Source organism: Aplysia californica, unplaced genomic scaffold, assembly GCF_000002075.1.
Source record: "Aplysia californica isolate F4 #8 unplaced genomic scaffold, AplCal3.0 scaffold00518, whole genome shotgun sequence".
Classification (NCBI taxonomy): domain Eukaryota; kingdom Metazoa; phylum Mollusca; class Gastropoda; order Aplysiida; family Aplysiidae; genus Aplysia; species Aplysia californica.
Window position 1 is genome coordinate 361,001 of NW_004797788.1, and position 24,755 is coordinate 385,755.

Here is a 24,755-nt window from a genome sequence, read left to right on the forward strand (position 1 = left end):
ATGTTCTTTATAAATAATGAATATGCATTTTGGTAAATTCAGATTAAAAAGTACCTTACCTCAAAGAAATTAAAAATGTGTAAATATTGGTTGGGTCATAATAATTTTAGGTGATAACAGCTGCAGTGTTCATGAAGGGGGAGCCACTCGGAGTATCCGATAATTGGGAAACGTAAACAAAATGGATGACAACCAATCTAGCACACAAATTCCTGGGACTCCAGTAGTGAAATACCACCGCCGTTTGGACCGGGGTCCAGATAAACATTTCCAGAAACTCAATGGGGATAGCAAAGTTTTGCTCAGTACATTGCGTGGTGCGCTTGAAGAAGCGAAGAACCGAATAGTGCGCCTCAGGGACGAAAACGATGAAAAGTAAGTGTAGAGAAGTTCTAGACCTCCTTGACCTAATAATAAGTAGAAGAAAATAGTATAAATCATCATAGAGGCCTTATTCTTGAATGAGAACCTCCTCTTCAGAATGGGCCTCTGTGTTAAGTTGTACATGACGCTCATTCGCTTGAACAGTCTGTTGCTTTGTAAAGGTGAATTGCCCTTCAGCTTGAAAAGGCCAAGGAGTGTCTTAGTCTTAGCTATCTTTTCTCTCAGCTTTCAGCTCTGATTTATTTAAACTGTCTGTCACCAGAGACTCGTGCAAGTTTGGACATGTTTTGTTTCTCTCCGACTCTATGCAAACTGTTTCACTGTGTTCTACTATATTCATAGACATGAATAATTCAGACCTACGACAAAATAGTTGTGCACAGATTTATTAAATTTCTTTTCTGGATACCATAAAACTTGGATAGTTTCTAGATCTAGATCTAATCTCTAGATCTAGATCTCGAATCTAGATCTAGATCTAGATTTAGTTTATTATCTAGAAGAATCTAGTGTGGCCTCCCATTCTCTCAACAATCCTAACAACTGGTCAGCAGCTGAGCTGAGGGGTGTTTGGGAAAGGATCTATTGTGCTATGATCTCTCTGTTTATAGCATGGAAGGAGATGCTCTTAAATTTATTACTTTAAAAAAATATAAATTATGCGGAGACTATAATTTAGCACCTTCTTTTTCTGGATATACTTTAACAAATCGACTGCTCAGTGACGTTGTAAGACTGTATATATTTCACTTTTTAAACAGCGTTGGGTGGAGTCTAAAATTAGGCTGTCAAAATATTGTTTGTTTTGACACAAAATTTGTTTTGAAAGAAATTTAACCTAAAAGTAACCCAGTGATGCCCTTTAAAAAAAAATGATATGAAAAGGGAAATGCTATGCCGCTGCCTAAAGGCCTATTGAATATCATGTTCCTTTTTGTGATTTTAGATAAGCCAGTCTATACTGAGATGTGTGAATATTCCGATAGAGTTGATAGATAAGTAATTGTTGGAAATTATATTTTTTTAAAGTCTGTCGTTATTCTCACTCGCAGTGAAAATAAAAATATATTGTAAATCTCTCCCCGGGTGAGAATAAAATGAATATTATTCTCACCCGGTCTGAAAATGCAATGGATTTTTAGATCTACCTGGGTGTTGAGAACGGATGATAGAAAATAATTTGTGAATTGTAAGAGAGTGACCGTTTGTTACCTGCCCCAGAGCGCTGGCCTATTCTCTAGGCTCCCGTGGAGATTGCTATTGTTTCATTTTTTAAAATCTTGAATTGAGATTATGCACGCATATCTTCACCAAAACGGTAGACAAGTGTAAACATATTCTAAATTCAGAAAGGAATTCACTTGCCAGAGTAGTATGTTTTTAAAAATAATAGCCTTAACTAAAAGCTGTTTAATGAAATAATGTTTTAATAGTTTGTCATTGTAATGTTAGAATTGGCATTTGTTTACAACACAAAAAAACATTTTTAATTGTTATCCCTAGCAAAACCTACAATTATTTTCAAGGAACGCAGTGACTTGACCCTAGGCTTATTTTTTTCTTAATTTTGATTGGTTAAACCATTCAAGAGTAAAATTTTCCATGACAGAACCAATAAATTAATACTGTAGCAACAAAAGGTGATGCTATTTGGTCAAAAGAGGTTTTCCCCCAAATCGACAATAGTCGCCTCCAAAGCTCGAGAGCTGGCCCGCCCGTTGGCGATTTCAGTCGCCTCGCGCGTTCAGCAGAGTGAGAGAGGGAGGCGAGTTTTGTCACCTGGAGCGCTCAGTAACAGGGGTCCTATGATGTCCAAAACGAAAAAAACGGGTGAGAATAGTAGGCTGTCGTTATTTTCACTCGGGGTGAGAATAGTATCAATTTTATTCTCATCCCGGGTGAGAATAATTTCCAGTTTATCCTCGCCCCGGGTGAGAATAATCACTAGCCAGTCTATACTGAGATGTGTGAATATTCCTATAGAGTTGTATAATTGTTGATAATTATATTTTTTAAAGTATGTAGTATAGGGTTTTACGGCGCTCGCAACTGCTTATATTTAAAAATTTTTTTTTTTTTTAAATCTGTCATTACAACTTTACACATTGTATGGAATTGTATTATAATTCTATCTTTTAAACTTTCATTTCAGAGATGAAATAATTGATGAAGAAAGAAAAATGCGGAGGGATGCAGAACACAGGCTCCAAAAGTATCTTGTGGATCTTTATAATAATCCTGATGTTAATGGTGAGCTGCGTTCACGCTTGCCTCGTGCGAAGAAAAAAGACCCATTATCTGAGCTGGATAGTGACTTTGGTGGTCATGAAACTAATGACGACACTGAAGGACTTCAAGATGACACTGTTGGTGGCTCAAGGAATGATGTCAGCGTTACATCTGATAAGGAAGACGGGAGTCAGATGAGGAAATCGAAACTAGCTAGGTGAGATTTTGAATTTCCTACTCCCTGGGACTCACGGACCTAATGGGACTCAAGTCACTACAATGACAATTTCAATTCAGCGATGTTTGTGTAAAGAAAATTTTGCTTCTCTGGTAAAAAATTTTTTTGCCTAATGATTATTAAAGCTTTAATGGGAATGGGATCAAACATTCAAAAACTGATGTCAAAACAGAAATTGGTTTTTAAAATTAATTAATAGGTGTAATTTTCAGTGACTTGAATCTCACTTTTTGCACATTTGGTTGTACATTTATTTACTGTCTTAACTATAGAATAGCTAGTGCAAGCCAGTACTAAATTCATGGTGGTTGTTGCATAGTCGTTAATAGTTTTGCTTCTTCTACTCTCTGCAGTACTTAACATTTTTAGATAAAGGTTATTTTTTCATGGCAATTTCCTCACAAGACTGAAGAAAGTAAGTCTGTTGTAAATATATAGAGCTCTTATGTCAGTTTCAGTAAAAATAAGGGTTCCCTTTTGAATGTGACACCCACAGTTATTTACCTCACCTGATTACAGCTTCAGTGGGCGTGGTGCCTTTAATTGTTATTTGTACCTCTTGGAATTGTTCACCATTTGTATGCTCAACTTCTATTATGAAATTGTTTTGTAAATTGTATTTAGAAAAGATTATTAGAATATTTTTAATAGCTGGTAATAAGAGATTAGCTCTTAGCTTGAAGCAGGGTGAATCTGACCTAGTTAATGATTGTGTTTCACAATGACTTTAATTTTTTGGCAACAAGATAAAGAGGGAGGAAGGTGGAGAAAGCCAAAGATGAGGTGTCTGTGTGTGGATGGTGGATAGAATAAAAAGAAATGAGGATGAATGAAAAAGGGGTAAAATGGGTAGGAAGTGGTTTGGAAGAGCACAGATGAAAAATATCTTGACAAAAGTAGTTTCATCAGTTGAAAATGACATGTTCGTATAAATATAGTTATGATTATCAGATTTAATCTTCTCGTAAGGTTTTCTTTTAATTTTGAAAACTGGGGCTTGCAGCATCAGTAGCATAATGTGAAAACCAGAAAAAGAGGGAAAACTATTTAAAGAGTATGGGGGATTTCATAGCCATGGCATAGACTTTCCATCATTGGAAAGAGTTGTGGTGCTCATATAATAAACTTTAAGGAAATTTAATGATGGTGTAATGTGTAAAAGAAAAGAACATTTTGTTTATTGCTTTTAGGCTAGAAGTATTTAAAATGTTATTGCATCTGTTTCATGCCTGCTTTTTTTTAGACAGTCTAACAACTTTTTAGACCAGCAGTCAAGCATGGATATCTCGAACACATTGGGGAGTAGACAAAGTATGTGATCAACACATCCGTGATATGAGTTAACTGAATTTACAGAAAAAAAGAGAGATAATGAAGAAAATCAAGTGATCAGGGAATTTTTAATAATTGTGAAGATATAATGGCTGCAAATTAAATCAGGGTCATCATGAAAAGAAACCAGTACGTAGCATTGGTAGTCTAATGGTCAAGCTATCATACTCTTAATAATTGGGAAATTACACATGTATATATACATATCCACTCTTAATTGTGAAATTACATACACACACAGGCTCACAAACACAAGCATAATTCACCAACCAATGCAGTGCCACACTGTTTATCTTTGGTCACACTTCACCACACAGCCCCCACCTAACGTGACCAGATTCAAGGAAGTTCTAGCACCTTATGTACACTTAAGGTAACGTGCGGAGATGTATTTCGATACCAGCAATGCTTTTATCATGCTGTACAGTTGTGAGCCTGGTGTACACATATAACCTAATACTCTCGATGGTGATGGGTGTGTTATTTTGCATCATGATTTCAGGGTAATTGAATTTATGACAATCGAAATTTGACTGGGTGGGCTTTTCAAGATGAACTGTTTGGCACATCCATTTATATAATGGTGTTTGAGGATATTGTGCGGCCTAAAGAAGGAAAACTATAACGGTTATGTTAGGGTATGGCATATTGTTCAAGCTATTCGTGAATTTGAGTTTTGTGTTTTGGAGTCATCTGTGGTCGACTGTATTTTAATTCTAAAAATGCACAGTAAGATTCTGCTTTTAAAAGAAAATGGTAACCATGCACCTTGCACTTTTGAAAAGCCTTGTTAACCCACTGAAAGGAATTGATGTATGGCTATCTTTTTTATTGATGCTTATTGTGGTATGTGTACTGCTTATCTTGTTTCTCAACGTGGAACTTCTGTCAGTTGACACCTTTATTCTGCTTCATAACGAAGATTTGCTCAATAGAATTTGCTTGCTCCTAGGCTGTCAGAAAATGGAATGGAGATAGACACTGTCTCTCACTCTGGTATCAGTGCACTCCATGGTAAGTGAAAGTTGAAGCTTTTGATTTCTCACATTTGATAAAGGTTGTGCTATTTGCTGCTGTTGTGTTATGTTGTTGTGCTTAAATATGGTGCGTTAACTAAGTATGTTTTTGGTGCATTTGCCCTGATTTAATGTCTTGACTCAAGTTGCTTCTTTCTTTTTTTTCTTTTTTTTCTTTTTTGTCAATTTTTACAATATATTTTCTCATTAAATAAGCAAAAACATTTCCAACTCTGTCTGTCTGTCTGTCTGTCTGTCTGTCTGTCTGTCTGTCTGTCTGTCTGTCTGTCTGTCTGTCTGTCTGTCTGTCTGTCTGTCTGTCTGTCTGTCTGCCTGTCTGCCTGTCTGCCTGTCTGGCTGTCTGCCTGTCTGGCTGTTTGTCTGTCTGTCTTCCCAGTCCCCCGTCCTGTCTCTCTCTCTCTCTCTCTCTCTCTCTCTCTCTCTCTCTCTCTCCCTCTCTCTCTCTCTCTCTCTCTCTCTCTCTCTCTCTCTCTCTCTCTCTCTCTCTCTCTCTCTATCTCTCTCATACACACACACACATACAAACATACACACACGCTCTGTCTCACACACACACACGTACACACACACACACACACACACACACACACACACACACGGTACACACACACACACACACACACACACACAACCCCCCCTCACACACACACAAACCCCCATCACACAGACAAACACATATCATACAGACAAAATTATACACATACAGACATATCCACACACACTCACGTACACTCATGTTTGTATAATATACGCACATTGCAGCCATACATCTTTATATATTTATATGCATATTTTTAACTCTCACACATACTCACACACACATACACTCACACACGCACACACACACACACACTAACACACATACACACACGCACCTGCACATGCTCTTTCTCTTCCCTCCCTCCCTCTCTCTCTCTTCCCCCTCTCTCTCTCTCTCTCTCTTTCTCTCTGTCTCTCTCTCTCTCTCTCTCTCTCTCTCTCTCTCTCTCTCTCACTCACTCACACACACACACACACACACACACACACACACACACACACACACACACACACACACACACACACACACACACACACACACACACACAGACCAGCATACTCACCATCACTTAAGTTGTGTCACTCCTATTGAGACAGATAGAAGTATATGTTGAATGTGAAAGTTACAACACAAGGTTGTACATTAGAAGCTCACACCTATCATATTAACATAATCTGTGTACAATACTGCACATTTCACTAGTATGTACAACGTACAGAAAAAAAGCCTTGAAATGTAAAGCTTATTGTTTAAATTTTATCTGTACATCATGGAGTCAGTGTGCAGTCTTGTTTACCTGAAGAGCAGACAGCATTTTTTTTAAACGTTAGAGTTACCTTCCTAAAAAATAGGTCATATTATGCGTAATGGTTTTGAGGATAGTGTTTCATCTACCCCTACTATATAAATGCAAAGCCTTTCTCTGCAAATTCACAATGAACTGGTGCTGTTTGCTTATCAAATGTGTGTTTCTAAGCTTGAGCTTCTACACTTGACGAATGTTTTTCTTTTTTTTTTCAAGGAAACAAAAACTTATACTAGGGATAGCTTAGTTTTATTGCACAGAGACCTATGTAGACAATAAGCTTAGCTATGAGTGGTAAGAGGTTTTCTGTCAGGTTTATGTTATGTTTACAGTATAATAAATTTTGTTTACACTTGCTGTTGACTAAACCCTTTTTTTATGTTACATGTCTGTAACAATGAGAGAACAATGTACAAACTTTGAGTGGCTCTTTTCTTTTGTGCTTCTCTTACCCTCACCCATTTTTCTTTTTCTTTTTTTTTTTCTTTTTTTTGGTGTCTTCTCCACCCCCCACTCATCCTCCGCTCCTTATCTCTGCTCTTGCTTTTACTCTTTGTTTTTCTCTACGCCACTCTGTTTTTCCCTTTCTCTCCTTCTATCTAATGGTGTTACAGTTTGATTGAAGAAAGCATTTAAAGTTCTTTTTTTTTATGATGTTGCATGTCATAGTCATATGAATATGTCTTTTAAAATAAGACAGGTTAGTTGAGCTTTTCTTTTGATAAGTATCATTTAAATGAAGTTTTACCGCTTCATTAGTCTATTATTTGAGTTATTTTTGGGAAAAATTGTGGAAGGCATTACAATTATATGATTGATAATGCTGTTAGGTACAGGCTCCTTCCGCATAGCACACGAGTGCATGTAATTGCTTGAACAGCTGCTGTCACAGTGGTGTGAATGAAACGCACAGCTGCTTGCTTGAGCATTCTGTCATTGGATACTCTGTTTGCCAATAACTGTTGCTAGCATGCTGTCAATAACTTACTGGCTTTACGCACAGCTCTTTTTCTTTGCAGTGTATTCTGAACTCTCTTTACTTGGACATACGGTTTAAACCATTTTTTTTTCTTTTTCTCCGTTTACTTTTAAAAAAAAATGATGTAAAGATGGGGAGGCTTAATATGAAAATTGAAAAGGAAAAAAGTTGTTCTGTTTGGAGAACAGGCTTTTTGCATAGTTCACCCACTTATTGATATTTTCAAATTGATCTTTTCTACAGGATTAATTTTTCTGTAGTATAAGCGTAGACATAAATTGTTACGTTGCTTACTTTTCCTAGTTGCTGATAAAGCACACCACTTGGTTTTATGTGGTCAGACACTTCAGCATCATGGAAGCGTCTCCTCCAAATCATCTTGTGTGTGTTCACAGCATTTGCTTCATGCCTTGAGACAGATAAATTGGGATGTCTGTGCACTTGTAGGATAAGTGTGTATATTTTGATCGATACATGTTTACAGAAGTCATAGAATAAATACAGAGATGTAGAAAGAAAGTCATAAAGTAGTAATGATACTTTCTTTTTAATGATTGTGATTGTTCAAAGTGGATAAGCAGTTGTATCTGAGGATTTTGGTGGTTGGTATATATCTTTCCATTTCTCTATTTCTTTTGCCCTTCATGAGGGTTTTTATTTTTTGTCGTTGTTTGTTTGTTTGTTCATGACTATCATCATGTTAATGTGTTTCTATCGGATTCAAATTCAAAGGGAGACAATGATGATGTGAAGAGTATGTTCATACCCTCAGAAACAAACTAGGTGTGTGCAAGTGGGTTGGTAAACAGTTCTGTCTTTCACATTTGTTGTTTTACATTCACTCTTTATCACATACATAGAGCTATATTTGAAATGGGTCTGTAGTTTTACATCTTACACTGTCAAACCCCACCATCTACCTAATGACTCTACTTATGAATAATTTATGCCCAGATCCTGTGACTGGGGAACAGGTGGTGGTACCTGGTCCTGGGGAGTCAGGGCAGGGCACAGATGGGACAGGTGTGTTGCTGGCAGACAACACTGGTATGCATGAGAGAAAGGCAGACTCAATTGCTACCAGTTTAGCAGAGAGCTCTGGGTATCTTGGCCTTCCCTCTCCCCACACATCCCCAGTGTGGCAGGCAAGTGTGGCTGATAGCCTTCCACCTATAATGAACCCGCTGACTTCTGGTAGCCAAGTCCTGTCTGCTTCTTCGTCTTATCAGGCATTACCAACAAGGCAAGGTTTAGGAGGTTAGTACAGTTGTGTCCTGTTTAATTTTTCATTTTGTTAAATTATTGCCATAAACGGATGGCCATCTGTTTTTGTTGTTTTTTTGGTGAGTTTTTTTCGTCACTTGCTTTTTCAAATTTCGTTTTCTTTCTTTTTGATTTGTAAGCTTTTCTACAAAGAAACAAACAACAAAGTAAATTTCAAGTGTTTTTGTTCGGGGTTAGGGATGCATTGAGAGATCTAGGATGTTAATACAAATTTTTGCCTTTGACTTATTTATAATACTCCTCAAAGGGTAAACAAAGGGTACAATATAATGTTTTGGTGACAGCTATCAAGCACATTTAACAGAGCAATTTACATGGCTACAAACACACATATTTTCTCAATCGTGTTCTGTGGATTGAATAAGTCATCATTTCCTAATTGTGACCTTTTTCTTTTTGTTCTTTTCATCATTGTTACTTTTTTTTGTAACAGGTTTTGTGTTTGTCTTCAAAGCATGATCTTCTAGAAAATGGAAAATGTTGATGATACTCATTTAACAATTTGTTCTTTGAGATGCAAACTTGATGTTTATACAGGTTAATGTTGTGTGTCATTCTCAGATGGTGGGTGGTTGGCGGGTGCTCTGGTGTGGTTTGCTTCTTCTTTCGTATCAAACATCTATCGTCCTGATCTCTCCTCCTTCTATTTTGTGTTTGTTCCTCTCTTGTAACACCTCTAATCTTCGGCACTTATATGACCTTATTGTGTTGCAAGTGCCGTAAAACTCTTTACTAAAACTAAAAAATTCTCAGATGTTAATGGTGATGATGGCGTGCGAGAACAAGTGGAGCATATATTGAATGGTGGTGGACTGGCGAATCCTGATCAGCAAGTACCTTCTGTCTCACCGGATCATCCCCCTGTGCTTCAAATGACCACAACAGTCACATCTCCAGTGTCTGTGGGAGGTGGAAATGTGTTGCCATCAGCTGTATCACAGAGTGGCGTATATTCAACCCCTCTGACACATCATCATCAACATCATCGTCCCGGGATGCATTCAGCTCCGCTGTTGCAGGGAGGAGTATACCCGACACCACCTTTATACTATGGAAGTGTGTATGTTCCCCCTTCATCATTGACCCATACCGGGCTCCTAGCAACACCACCCATCACTTCCATGAGGACAGGTGGTGTACCTGATCATGTTAGTCACATCTCAAGACTGTTGGTCGAGATTGCTACTCTTAAAAAAGAGAATGAAGAGGTGGGTTCTTTTTATTTCTTAAAAAGTCACATGCCTCCAAATATGTTTTTTAAGTAAACTTTTCCCCTGCATGGGTTTTTGGTTTATTGTAGAAGAACTCTAAGAATATCCTGGAGACAGGACATAGAGAATGAAAAAGTACTAAGAAGGTATAAAAAAAAGCCAACACTCTTCAAGAACAATAAAACTGAAAATGAACTACTTTAGGCATATCAAATGCCACGATTCACTTGAGAAACATTCTGGAAGCAAAGGTAGAGAGGAAGGTGGAGACCAAGCAGAAGATGTGAACAGGACATGAAACCTGGCTTGGAACTAAAACAACTCAGGCAGATGGAATGGCAAGAGGTGAAATGTTTTATTGCAGAAAGTTCTGAGAAGCATCGTCCAATTATTGAACAAGTTAATAAGAAGAGGGCTTGCAATTTGCTTAGCTGATGTCACACTCAGCTGTTGTACGGGCAACAGGTTTAATTTTCAAATGTTCTAAAGCTTGCATGTATCTCTCCATCATTTGGCTCAGTCCTATTAGAATTTGACATTAGATAGTTGGTTTTGCCTCTTGTCTGAAGAAATACTTTGTTAAAATTTAACTCTGAAGCTTGATAGTCAAGAGTATTTTATGATTTGCAAGTTTGCTTTGTGGGAGAGAGAGAGAGAGAGAGGCGTGCTCATATGACCTTATGCGGTTGCGAGCGCTGTAAAACCGAGTACTAAACTAAAACTAAAAAGAAATTTCCAAAGCATGCCTATGAAATGAAATATTATTAGTTCTTTGGATGGGGTTAGATTTGCTAAAGTAAGAGCTATTTGGTATGTCTGCCATGCGTTTATGTATAGCTGACTTGAATGTGGTGCATCTCAAATTTCTTTGGGGATACTTGTTTGATTGGTTTCAGTGTCTGTCAAATTTTTATTTGTTTGTTGTCCTGTTTTTCTTTCTGTTTGATTCTTTTTGAACTCTATGTTTTTACCTTTCTTTCTTTTCTTCAGTTGAAGTCAGAGCTGAAAGATGCAAAACGTGATCTGGAAATATTAAAGTCTGATGCCCGCAGTGATGTTGATGAGAGCCTTGAACAAATAGGAGGTAAAGTTAACTGAGTCTTTATCACACTCTGTATTTTTAGAGTGATTTAAACTCAACAGTCCTTTATGAATAGTGGTTTATTATTTTGCTTTCTTCTGGATAGTTGAGGACTTTGGTTTCCTTTTATTAACATTAAGCCATCTCGAAAATTTGTTAAATGAGCCATAAGATTTTCACTTACATTTAAAGTATAATGCAAGCAAATTTGGTCGATATTTTGCTCTTTTGATATGAAATTAAGTTATCTCTTCTTGTTACATGTTTTTAATATCATCTTTTCTATATGAATATATAGATTCCCAGGAAAACATCCTACTCGGAATTGGCTAATCATAATTAATATCAACATGTCACAAACTACCAAAAATTAAAGTTATCATAAAAATAAATATGCAGACACATTTCTCCTGCAGCATCAACTTGAAAGTACAACAGCAGAAGAATTGATGAAAACTGTTTCATAAATAAGTAAAGGTGAAAGTATAAAAAAAAGACAAGTAAGTTCTCCTCCTTTTTGGTTTTCAAACTGTAATTTCATGTAACGACATTTATAATTTACATTAAAATTTGTGTTTTACAGTACTTATAGAGGAGGTACATGCTGCAGAGAAGATTAGAGATGCAGCGATGACACAGATGATCAGGTCAGCTGATGATGACCGGGACGCTACGCTTGGGGAACTGGATCGCATGAGACTCCGGAGTGTCAATAGGTAAGGGAGTAACTGTCCAAGTTTCTTATTTGTAATTGTAATGTTTTACACCTCCATTGTCATAGTTTAGATGTTTGAGAATTATTTTGACCTGGCTTAGTGTGGCCATCGGGTTGAAAGGGATACAACATCCATGAATATAGACGGAGATACCTGATAAAAATCCTTTCCACACTGGATTCGAACCCATGTCTTCTGCATGTAATAGTGAAGATCCTCACCATCACAATACAGACATGGCGCTCATATGACCTCCCTATGCAGTTGCGAGTGCCGTAAAACCTCTACTAAAAAAACAAAACACTATCGACATTGGTTTACGTTTTTATTTAAGTTTGAAAGGATTGTTGTACATTGGATGAGCTGGTAATCATGAAATGTGTCGCCTTGTAAGCTGTCGATTATTTTATAATTGAGCGACTAGAACCACCAGGAATTGGACACTATAAAAGTAATCTTTATTGTAATCATTATGATTATCATGATTATGGTTATTATAATGATGATGATGATTTTTTTAAAATCTTTATTTTTATTAATATTATTATTACTGTTGTTATTATTATTATTACTATTATTATTATCATTATTATTATTGTTGTTATTATTATTATTGTTAGATTATTATTAGATACAGTTTAAGTGATTTTGAAAACAAAAATGTTTGTCTTTTGTCAGGGCACCATACCCAGAGAAAAGATGTGAGAATGAACCTTGAAAGTTTGAAATTCTCTTGAATTTATGAACTGAATTTTTTAGTGTAAGATTAACATGAAACTGTCCTTACAGCTTGAACAGGCTTGTTTTGAGTCTTTCATTTATGTCTTGAAAAGATTGTACCCTTATCAGAATGATTTGCATTGAATTATTTTTTTTCTCATTTTTAGGGAGTACAAAAAATCTACTTTCTTTCCCTGACATTTCAAAAGGGATGAGAATGAAAACCATGTCATATAGGTGGACATGATATAGTAAAGCATATTTTTGTCAGAAATATGAGGGTTCAATTTTTTTAAAATTGTCTTTTGTCTGTCTCGTATGTGGATTTGATGTTGGAAATTGGCATTTTTTTGTTTTGTTTTGTTTTTACACCTTTTTAAAAATAGTTTTCTCTTATTCTAAATTATTTTTAGTGAATATTTATCTGTTTACTTTCAGGTCTGACCCGTTCCTTGTCTCTGAGACGGAAGTGTCTGATGATGACATTGATGTAAGGATCTTGTTGTTGCATGCTTACTAAACATACTGTTTGAGATTCAAGAGCTATCAATTGTTTTCTAGAAGTAGAAAATAGCAATCATTTTTTTTCTTTTTAAATTTCATTTGTTCATTTAGCTCAAAGTTAGACATCTGTCACTGTCGTACACCCCCCAAACCCCAGTAGGAGCTGGTTTGATGAAGGACAAAATCTTTTAAAGCTACACCTAGTGTTAGTCCAGCTCAGTCAGAAATGACATGCCCTTACTAAAGTCTACTGCAGTGATCATTGGTACTACAGCTGACATAGAGGTGAAACAAGACGAACTTCAGTACCTATGATTCACCTTATTTAATTTTAGAATCTTTACGACTCTCATGTTGTGGCTTTACCGGGTAAATAAAAAAAGTATTGGATCTACTCTTTTTTTTCTTATGACAGGGATATTGAATTTCTTGCCCACAGAGAGAAGGGAATGGTTAAAGCTCTCTCTTTTCCTATGAAGCATTAATTTTATGGTATCATCTGAATACAATGCTGTTTTTGTTATTGTGCTTGAGGAAATGATTAGTGTGTGCTGGGGAGTGGTCTGCTCTCTTTATTAAAACATTTTGAAAATGTTGCTGATAATGACAATAAATTAATTATTATAGCTTATATCCCTGCTGGACAGTAAGCTTTATGTGCTTTACAATTATTACCTTGAAAGACAGTATAATACTTTAAAACAAGCTCAGCTTCTTAAGAAGAATTCAGTGAAAGCTGCCATTTCAACCAGCACTAAAACAGTAACACATGTACAAAATTTTCATTGTCTTAACTGTGTACCCTTTCCCAGCTGGTTGAATTGGAGAAAATATCATGTGGAAGGGACCTGAGGTTGTCTTGATCTTCTTTCTAGGTGAAATGTGACTGTTCTTGTTCTTAACTTCAAGTCATTGTCTGTGAATGTGATATTATTTTCAGGATGGGATTGAGAACACCTCAGGATCATCCCTGAATCTCTCTGGAGGAAATGCACCAGTCAATAAGCGCAGGTCCCTTCAGCACATGGAAAGGATGCTGGCAAAGCAGCGAGAAGTCATGAAACAGCAGATGCAGCTGGTGATTGGTCAAAGGGACAGTGCCAGGTCACAGGTGAGACTATTGTCATAGGAATCAGTTTTATTTTCAGCCTATGTCTATTGAATAATTGTATACATAATTTCTGAGTTGACTGAAAAATAAAGTGTATTTTGAAAAGGCGAATGGTTTAACCTGGATGGCATTTAATAAGAAGAAAAGCACCAGGGCTCAAGTCGGACATTTGTTTTTATCTGAGCCAATTTTAATGGGTTCCTTGTGTCTGACAGACAGCAAAAGAGCAGGAATAAAATATTGTGCCAGCTGAGAGACAAACCTTTTAAGCGATACAATTTTGATCTTAAAAACAAAGTTTTAAAAATAAAGGTGCTATTTGCAAAGGATAGATTTGTGTGAAGATGACTTAAAGGTTTGAAGGGGAGCTTTGAAAGACTTATTGTAAGTAGCATGCCCTTTCTTAATTAAGTAATAGCATTTTTTTTTAAAGTCGAGAGGTCTCCTCAGTAGTAACAGGGTGTGTATTTGAATTTTCATCAACTGTTATACACTTTGTGGGAAGGTGGGTTGTTTATCTGATTTAATTGCAGTGTCACTATTCTTATGTCACCAGTTGTGAGACTGAAAATGCAAGAGTTTTTAGGTCTGTCTTTGCAGTTATTGTTTTATTCTCGTTTATTTTTTCCAACTTTAAAGGTAGCAAAACTGGAGAAAAAGCTTTCAACCCTGGAACTCACTGGCCTCAATGGTCCTAGTGATAACAGAGTAAAGGTAAGAATGAACTTAAGGCTTTTAGGACCATTGTTGGAAATTTCACAGTGTTTCTTTGACAGCTTTTCAGAGTACATGTATAATTAGTAATACTTGAAGTTAAATGAAGTGAGAACATCAGTTTGTTGACTTTTTCGGGATTGATTGTCGCATTGTTTTGACAGATTAGTTATGTAGTAAGTCTTATTTTTAACTTGTCTAACTAGTTCATGGTGTAATCTCTTGAAGAGAAGGATTGTTAACAATCTCAGCAATGGACGCTGAAGAGCTGTTCTTTATTTTGTTTGGTTTGTATATTTTTCTTTTCAAAGTTGCACAATCAAAAAGATTCTTTCAGGCTTGTTTTTTTCACATTTGTTGTAATATTATTGTGTTGTTTTGATTGCTTATGTCTGTGTATCAATTTTTGAACTATGCTTCAGTATTACCATATCACTGGCTCTTTTTGATCTTACACTGTTGTTGTGTTGGCTTCATTTTTTTGGCTACTTTTGTCTTATGATCTGTTTCTTTTGTTTTTGGTATTGGACAATTGTTGCTAGCTGACAGCAGAATATGTTGATAAAACTGGGTAGTTAGAGAGTGTACTTTGTAAGCTCTTCTTTAAAGAAGAATTTGTTCATTTGTTAGGCTCTGTGGGATTTAAAATTTGTTTGTTTTTTGTTTTTGTTTTTTCTAAATACTTTTATTTTTGCCTTTCCCCAAGAGAAAATGACCTTCAATGGTGCTAATATGCTTCTCTCTAGCTTTGAAAAAAAACCCTCATTTGTTTATAATATTTTCAGGTCTTAATTGTAAAAAACTTTTATAATTTTCAGCTTGAGCTGTTGATCAAGATGTAAGTTGAGTGGTGTTTAGGTCTGTGAACGTTGAGTCATGCACCCCATGTAATCTGTGACACACCCACTAACAGCTTGACAAAATCCCTCCAAGGCTGCTATCCAAATGTGCTTGAAGTTGTTATTATGTGGCTGGAACAGTATGTTAAAAAATATAGGTTATGGTACATTAAAATGTTTATTTTGTCAATATTGTTCTAAACTTGGATTCTGGAAAGATTACACTTGAGAGCAGTACATGACTGGCAGAAATATTGAAAAGTAGGCCAACCTAGTTTTGTTCTTCTTATATAAATGATCAGCTTACTTAATTGCTAGCTTTAAAGAAAAAAAACTGAAGAGCAATGAACCATTTTCTTAGTATGTTTATTTGGGGAGCTACATACCAATTGAGTGCATTTTTATTTTGCATGGTCAATTGGTTTGGAAGTTTATGCACACACACCCCCTCTCCACCCCTTCCACTCGCACTTATTTATGCTTACAGAAATGAAAACAGCTAGCCCAATGATGTCTGTTTCACACCTGACTTTCAACCTTGTAGAAAGGTTGTGTAGATTTTGTTTTTTAAATATTAAGAATGGTAGTGTCAAAAAGCAAAGCAAAATTCTGTAACACTAACTCTGTCAGAGGGCAATTAGATCTCTCTCTGGCTGGATCGATGACATTCAACAACATTACAACAGATCACTCTCAGGGACAAGGCTGATTTCCATGCTCCCACGAAATCCCATTTTGTTACACAGTCTGCAAGCTCTTGCTGAAAAAGAGTCAAAGACCTTTTTAAAAAATATTTATACAGTCAAACCTGTCCATGATGGCCATCTATTGTCAAGGAGAAAAGTGGTCGTCTTTTGACATTTGGTTCAAATGGACAGTATCACTATAATGTAAAAAATACAAGATGGGAAGTGGGTCCTGGTGGTTTGTTCAGATGATTGTCTTGGACAGGTGGTCATTACAATTGGTTGCATTGTAGTTTTAGGGGTCTAATCACTATGGGTTGGGAAATGCAACTGATTTTCTATCTCTTTGAATTTAAAAAAAAAGCCCTTGCAATTTCACATGTTCCCAGCAACATAACTAGATTGAAAGGTCTACGATACTCTTGGAGTTAAAGTTCACTATCATTGTGAAAAGGAACAGATGAAACGTGCTGACACCTGCTCAGGATGCTGGACACTATATATTTACTTTTAGCATATAATGACATCTAAATGTTAACTCCTCAACTCATTTGAGGGAGGAAAAATTGAGTAAAATTTCTTTCCAAAGGACAACGTACCATGGTCACTGTCACTTGGAATTGTACCCTTGCTTTTTAGGGGGCGTGCATTGGATGAGCTCTGGTTTTTCCCTGCACACTCATGCTGTACACTTTACACCGGGAGAATGGATAGTTATGAGTCTCTTGATTGGATGTTGAAATAGTTCTAAGGAATTTTTTTTGTCTGGTATAATGGGTATATTGTGCTGTTTTTGACCACAGACAAATTGATGACACAAAACATACGGTTTGTGATCTTGGTCTCCGTTGTTGAAGCTGATTTTATGTCTTGCTTGGGAGTCAAGACATTTTCATAATTTTAATCTCAGTCAGGTATTTACTGTTGCAGATGATTCTTCAAATCAATTCCTTCTTTTATTAATTGTTGTGGTCATGACTTTTTTTTAATGTATAAAGGATGTTTCTGATATCATTGTGCTTTTGTTTGACAGGGTGCATCTTGGTAGCTTTGTCTTTCTTTGTGCTTTTGTGCTTTTTGTTCCAGGGATAAATATAGTTGTCGGAACTCGTACTAACACATGGTATGAAGGACTCTGGATAACTTGCACACATTTCATTAGAAAGGATTGGCTAAGGGCATGAGTTTGCACTGTAAATGATGTGTTCGCTTTGCTGCTTGTTGAAGCCCAAAATTGGGTATGATGTCTTCATATGAGCTCAGATTGTACTAAGAAATCTTTTGGAGATTTTAACAAGATGACTTACCGACTTGTAAGCTGATGACACCAACATCTTTGGGTTTTGGTGAAATAGAAGTCTGCACACCTTCTTTCTGGCCCATCACTTCTCTCAGTTTGACCTTCCCTTCCCTCCCACCTCTGTTCTAACCTCGATTGTCCAGCTTGTTTTAACTGCCTCCAGCTTTTGGTCTTCCCAGCATTCAAGGACCCAGCCTCTATACATCTTGAGTTATGCTCTAATTCGCCTACGTTGGCCCCTTACCTCATTGGCTGGGGAAAATTTACAGCTTGATTGATAGTTTAAATCAATTAGTATTATGTAAATAAAAGTTTGCTCCAGATTATGTCAGGAACCATATGATACAAGAATTTCTTTGGTGGTCTATCAATGAAAGAGATTTTTTAAACATCACCAAACCAGTTGAATATTTTTTTTGCTGAACTTGAACAAACAGGCACAATCAAAATATGATACTGCTGTGATGGTTGTCCGGCATATCTGCTCAATTCTTAGTGAATGAAGTAAACTATTATTTCCTTCATTTTATTTTAAACAGGCTTTTTTTATGAAGGGTAAATAGGTGGTTTTTTGGGGGGAGGTGGGCTCAGTTCATTCATTGCCTTTGCTATGAGAGGATTTATTTTCTCTTAATTGCTTGTATATTTTTGAAAATATGCTATATCTTTGGTATGACCATAAGTACATGAGAGAAAGACTAAAAGACAGTCATTTGTTATACGAAAGATTGTTCCAAAGTACTGACTTAACTGTACATGAAAATTACGTGATATGGTTCTTAATTATTCTCTTTGTTCTGCTATCTGAGGAGGATTGTTTTGTGTCTCTTTCTGCACCACCATCTCTTATCCCCTTACATTGTCATGCCTTTTAACCTGGTGTGTGTATGTACTTTTCATAATGTTTTTTAAACAACCCACAAACATTTGTTGGTTTTTACAGTGATGACAAGAAGAAATCCCGTGTGTTGTAATTAGAGAAATCAGATTGATGAAAAGTCTAGTACTGAAATGGAAAATTAAATAAATAGAAAGAGTAGGTCCTTTGCAATGAACCAAATTTGCATTATTTGGTAATTTTACAGGGATCTGAATTGCTGACCCAGCTATTTGAAATCTTGTTTATGACCCTTTTCTGGGGAGATATTTGTGTTATGACTAGCATACATTATATTAAATGCTTGGTCTTGTGTGATTAATAAGGCTGGTTTTGTCCAGAAAAATCCAGGTCAATATTTTGATTCTCATTCTTTTTTGAATATATAAATGTTCCAGTGTGCTGTGTGTGTGTTATAGTGTGTCTTTTGCTTAGATGTTCATGTTTGTGTCAGCTTTTTGCTTGTTCTTCAGTTTCAGAATACTACTGTGCCCTGGAAGACAAGAGAGCAAAATTGTTTTCTTTTCGTATTTAATTTTGTTTTGCATTGTCAAGGAGAATAGCCTGTTAGATTCATTCTGTGTTGTTTGTTAAAATCAAGGCTATATTTGTCCCAGTCCTGTAACTTCACTCTTCCAGCTGATGATTACAATACATGTTTACATTGTAGGTTTCTTTGGCATGCACTTCTCTTTGCATTATTATATATAGGTTCCATCCCTTTCAAATGTCTCATACTGTCATACTCATTTCTGCATTTGGAGTTGTTTGGTTTTAGATTGGGGAGTGGGGGGGAGGAAGTGTAAAGGATAGAAAGGGGGTGAGGGGCTTTGCTTAGAAACATTTACTGCTGCTACTATTTTGCAACAAAAAAAAGTAAAAGTGTGGTTATTCTGTTTTTATTCTGTTAGGCGAAGTTGAAAATAGTAGAGCAAGAGAGGGACATGGTGGTCGCTAAACTCAAGTTCCTCATGCAAGATGTCAAGGAGACTGCCCTGCTAAGCAAGTGAGTGGAGTCCGTTATTTTTTCTCATTGATGTCACTGACTGTTTTGAATAATCTGAAATGAGAGACATTATGGTTATTTTAAAGTAAGAAAATATTATGTATTGTTGATTTTTGTTTTGCTCCTGTGTGTGTGCTGGACTCCACTTTCACTAAGTTTTCCTTAAAAAAAACCACAACTTCACTTTTGTTCCCTTGCTTGAGGTTGGTTCTGTGGTAAATTTATATAAGAGGACAACACGTTTATTTTCTTTTTTTACACATCACCGTGTCGCATGGTTATTGTTCTTTCCTTCCCGTCTGCACAGCGTCTGTTTGTTTTTGTCATCTCAACCTGATTCTGTTTCAGTCTCGAGAAAGCCCTTCTTACGGATGACCCCAGCAACAACCTCAGCTCTTATCAGGATGGGAAAGAGAAGAAAAATGCAGATTCAGAGTTCAACAAAAACAACAATGTGGCAGCCCAGCTAACACAGCATGCGGAGGATAAAGCAAAACTTGAGGCTCAGTTAGCCATATTGGAGAATGAGAAACTAGCACAGGCGAATCAGATCAAGAAGTGAGTTTTAATTTAAACATCTGTTTAATGAATTAAAAAATTTTTTTTTTTCTGGCACAATTCATGACCCTGAATGAAAGATTACTTCGGAATTAAGTTCTGCTGGTGTTTCACCTTTTTGGGGTAGCCTACTCTATTGTAAAATTTCATTGCAGAAACATAACAGATACAAGTTAATTATTTAAGAAGTATTCATCAGGTCAAGCAGTTTAATGTGAAAGTTTAATTTCCGATAATAAATATAAAGCTGTTGTATATAGTTTTCGAGTTTTCATTCCCCCCCCCCACCCCACCATTCTTTGTTGTACTAGCACTGAGGTCATTTTCCAGATAGAAATTTCAATTTTTTAAATAAGTCCTTATTAAAATAAAATTATGTATTTTGTAGTGACAGAAATGGTGGTGAGATGTTAAGGCCAGTCATACTTCTCCACCAAGCATGTTCAAGTTCCATGTTTTGCTGACAAATCTGATTTCATACCCGGCTGAATTTTGGTCTGCTTTTCTGAAAGTTCCCATGGGCTCATTATTGATCATATTTTCATGCGCAGTATTCAGCACATCAAGAGAAAATGAAAAAAATTTTGTTTACTTTTCACAATTGTAGGAAATCAGAACTGGTAACTTACATTTTTTAGCCAGCTGATAGCTTTAAAGATGTTTTTATAACAAATCATCATTTCCTAAGAGCCCGTAGATCATAGCTTATTATGTAGCCTATGAACAACATAAATAAAAAGTAACAAAACCTTTATGCAGAAAAGGAACAGGGTCTCACCATGTGCATGTGGTTGTGTTCACATCAGATCACAATATGAAAAACAATAGCTTGAAGTTGAAACATGATATGTATCACTTTGAGGAACTTAATGCCATGAGATGTCTTGTTTTCCTTTTTGCTTCCAAAATCCTCTGTATTTTACTGAATTAAGAAAGATTTTGCTATTTCTTTTTCAACCTGCAGACTGGAACAGTTGGTCACCAGACAACGTCACAAGTTGAATACACTGTGTGCTGGGCCTCTGTTGATGGAAGAAAATAAGTGATGGATATCTTCTTGGCTGGTGACTAAAGCCAGGTGCTACAGCTTGGCTACAGATTTACAGATGTCAGAACCATGCTGCTGATCTCAAGTGATTTGACAGGGATTGTTGTTTCTGTCTTTGTTATAATGCATTCCTCCAGCTTTGTGCTTTCTATTTTAAAACACAATATTTTTTCTATTGTGCATGTAATACTGCTTTATAAAACTTCATATGTTCAGAAACAAAGTGTCACTGGTCTGGCACAGAATTCTCCAGGATTAGGACTAGGAGGTGTATTTTATAGAGGGCAAATGAACTTGATCAGAGCAATAAGAAGGACTGTTGTACATTTACTCAATTTTGCCAAATGATATGGATAGCAGATTTGAGTATTCCTGTCAAATCTGAACAGCAGGGGTAATATTTATGTGTATCTTTGTGTGAACCCTTATGCTCTTGCAAATGAGTGTATATGTGTCAAACCAGAGAACTTGGTAATGATCACGCCTTACCTCTATCTCAGAGGAGGTTAAATCCACTATGCCGGGGCCTTCTTTTGGTATGAAATCCAAAATTGACGTACATGTCACTAAATTGGCCATTAAATCAAGACAAGTGAACCTATTTTGATAGTTGTTCATCTAATGAATGAACTCCTGGTAAAAGAAACCTGTTTATGGAAGTCATTGTAAAGGAATGTGCCTACGCTGCTGCCAGTGCCTCTCGTCACTTTGGTTCCGACCAGTGAGCTGCTGAAAGTGGTTTGCCGGAGATTATAAGGAGTTAAAATGCTCCTCGTGGTTTTGAAGGACCAATAGAAATTGGTCTCCTCAGGAAGTGATTGTTGTGTCTATCTGTTTGATAATAGTACATTTTGAATGAAAAGATTTGATGTTGATTATGAATTGTAATTGTAATTATAGACTGCAGGGTTCTCCTTTTGTCTGCCTTTTGTCATACTATGTTAGGCGTCTCTCTGGTGGGCTTCTCTTTTAAAAAGCTCTTCAAGTCTTTGACTATGATTGTGTTGTCAGAATAAAGTTCAGACCACTTGGGGAGTGCGTATGTGTGTACATATGCATGTGTACACAAACGGCATATTTGTACCTGTGTTCTGGAGTTGTTAAAATTGTTTTGTTTCAGAGATCTTAGCATCCAGTTTTACATTCAGTTGTGTGCTGTTCATTATCTGTATAGATATTTGGTTCCTAATGCACTGCTAAATGTATGATCTGCTGAATTTTGAAAGTAGGCATTGATCTGTCTAGAAGCATCACTGAGAGATGCCGTGAGAAGCTTTTATTTTATTAAAGATGAAATAAGCTGATCTTGGTGTTATTATAGGAATGTAGTGGCAGGTTGAAAGTCACCATGGTTTTAGTCAGTTATAATTTATGTCACGGAGAATGTTGTGCTTCAACAGTGTTATAAACTCAGTCTCATGCGATTATCATTTTCTCCCAATTGTATGGTTTTTAACACTGGGAGTACCTTACTTCACTAGCTTTGATCATTGTTTCATCACAATGCTTTCAGCAATATAAAAATGAGACAACTGATTGTTTTCAATTTGTGATAAGAGTACTTAAGATGTTTTTGTGATTCATGATTGCTGTAACCTGTTAAGTTCTGTCCCTGTGAGCCTACAGGGCCCCTTGCCCAGATTTCCTAAGGGGTAATTGCTAGTTTTATGGATTCAGTTGAATAGACGCATAGGTGTAACCGATGCTGAGTTATGCTCTCAGGTTGGTGGGACTAGAAAGAATGAATAGGACATGTAGGGGTTGAATAAGGAGAGGAGCACTGTAGAGGTTTTTAGTCTTGTTCGGGGATTGGAGATATTTATTCTGGGTGGTTGGAGGATGCCACTGGTAGGTTCTTCTTCTTTTCTCTGTTGTTTTTGTCCGTCTTTCTTACTTTTTCCCTACACTTGATGACTGTTGCTTTCTCAGTGTGCCTCTCTTTACTCGAACAAAAAAACAAGTAGATTTGATCACGCCGTATTAGCTGTACGTTTGCTTAGAAATATTTTTGTTTGCCAAATACTTGTGTATGATGTTCCAGCAGAATGTAAAACTTAATATTTTTATCTGTGTTGAGAAATGTAGTTTGACAATATCAAGTTGTTATTACTGCTACATAAAAGTACACAGTTTTGCTTTGAGTAAAGCACATTACCGTACGGCAGTCTTTGAGTGCTAACAAAGAACTGCAGAGACAAACAGGAACAAGAGATTGAAAGCTACAAAGGACATGATGCCATTTTTTTACAGATAAAAATAAAGATATATTTCATATTTGGTTGCCTTAACTCTCTTGTTGGAGGTCACTGGCGATAAAAGGTGTTTATGAGGACTGTGTATTCCTCAGTTTTAAGAGAAACGATATTATCTTTGTACTGATTTTATTGTAAGCATTTCTATTCTCGTGTGCCTTAACCTGTCTTGCATTTAGATCACTACTATTTTGTATCTGCTTGTATTATGTCTGTGAAAAGGTACTATTTTTGCCTATGAAGTAAGACGATTGACCACAGGCTTGGCTTATCCAAGGAAGATTCAGGTATGAATGGGGTTCAGAAGCATTGTGTCAGGCAGGGTATTATGCTTGTGGGTTGTTGTTTTTTTAGTTAGATAAAGTAGCTTATTATTTAAAGTACATATCTGTGAAACAGTGTGAAGTCAGCAATGTGTATATGTGATTATGTTGAATGGCTAATCTGAACTCATTTATGGTAAATGATTTCTCAAACGTTTGAAGAAAAAAAAAGATATTTTGAGTGTACCACAGATAGTTATGAATGCAGGATTGGCAGAGATAGGAACAGATCATCATCATCATCGTCATAAACATAAACAGCGTTATCATCATCAGATCATATGTTGTATAGTAAAATGAAAAAAAGGCCTTGAATATTGACACTTTATTACTAAAAATATCTGTATAAATTTTAGATCATCATCGTCATCGTCATCATCAGTGTCATCATTTACATCATTGTCATAGATGTAATCAGCCTTTTCATTATCATAATATGTTATATCATAACGTGAGAAAAAGGCTCTTGAATATGGACAATTTATTACAAAAAATATGCATCTCTATTTTAAATCGTCATCGTGATTGAAATCTCCACCATCTTATAGACTTCGGCTTTCTTGAATCCGGAAGACTTTTCCTGTTTATTTCCTGCCCCTTTTAGTTTTGTTATCTGAGTATTCTGTGTTGATGACTACTGGCTGCAATATTATGTGATATCAAATATAAGTTTACACTTTTTTGTGATACAATTGTTTTACTTCGTAATTATGTCTATAAATCCTTTGCGCATATTATGTTATCATTTGGCCTTTATTTTTTTGTATTCTGTAGTTTGATACAACTAAGTTCATATATGATGTATTCTATTTGCTTGCAAAGTTATGAATACCATATTTAGTATCCTGTACACAGTTCATGCTTCTTGGTAGTAAGCCTCTTTATATGTCCCATCACTGTCACAGTAGATTGACTGTAAGTGGATTCTGATTTGGAAGAAAAATAAATTGATCTTTATGTAAGCGAAGGATACTGTGTCT

At 36.2% G+C, this 24,755-nt stretch overlaps 2 protein-coding genes across 3 annotated transcripts; one reads left to right on the forward strand and one right to left on the reverse strand.

The window, feature by feature from the left end:
- The first annotated feature begins 95 nt into the window (after nt 1-95).
- On the forward strand, nt 96-24,755 carry LOC101850275. 2 transcript variants are annotated; one of them, XR_004858999.1, is made up of 13 exons: nt 96-375; nt 2,537-2,830; nt 5,136-5,197; nt 8,500-8,802; nt 9,583-10,037; nt 11,031-11,124; nt 11,705-11,837; nt 12,996-13,047; nt 14,002-14,172; nt 14,812-14,886; nt 15,705-15,724; nt 19,500-19,594; nt 19,943-19,960. XR_004858999.1 is itself a non-coding variant. In XM_005106184.3 (13 exons), exons 1-13 carry the CDS (start codon nt 182-184, stop codon nt 21,196-21,198), a joined length of 2,220 nt encoding a protein of 739 aa, XP_005106241.1. In that variant the 5' UTR covers nt 96-181; the 3' UTR covers nt 21,199-24,755. The 2 variants fall into 2 exon arrangements, 1 of the variants encoding a protein (XP_005106241.1); XM_005106184.3 differs by lacking the exon at nt 15,705-15,724 and adding an exon at nt 21,117-24,755 and having other exon boundaries at nt 19,943-20,152.
- On the reverse strand, nt 24,048-24,155 carry LOC106012815 (the record flags this gene model as incomplete). Its single annotated transcript, XM_013086891.2, is given in 1 exon segment — nt 24,048-24,155. A coding segment is annotated over 1 exon segment (108 nt), but the record flags the coding sequence as incomplete, so codon positions are not given.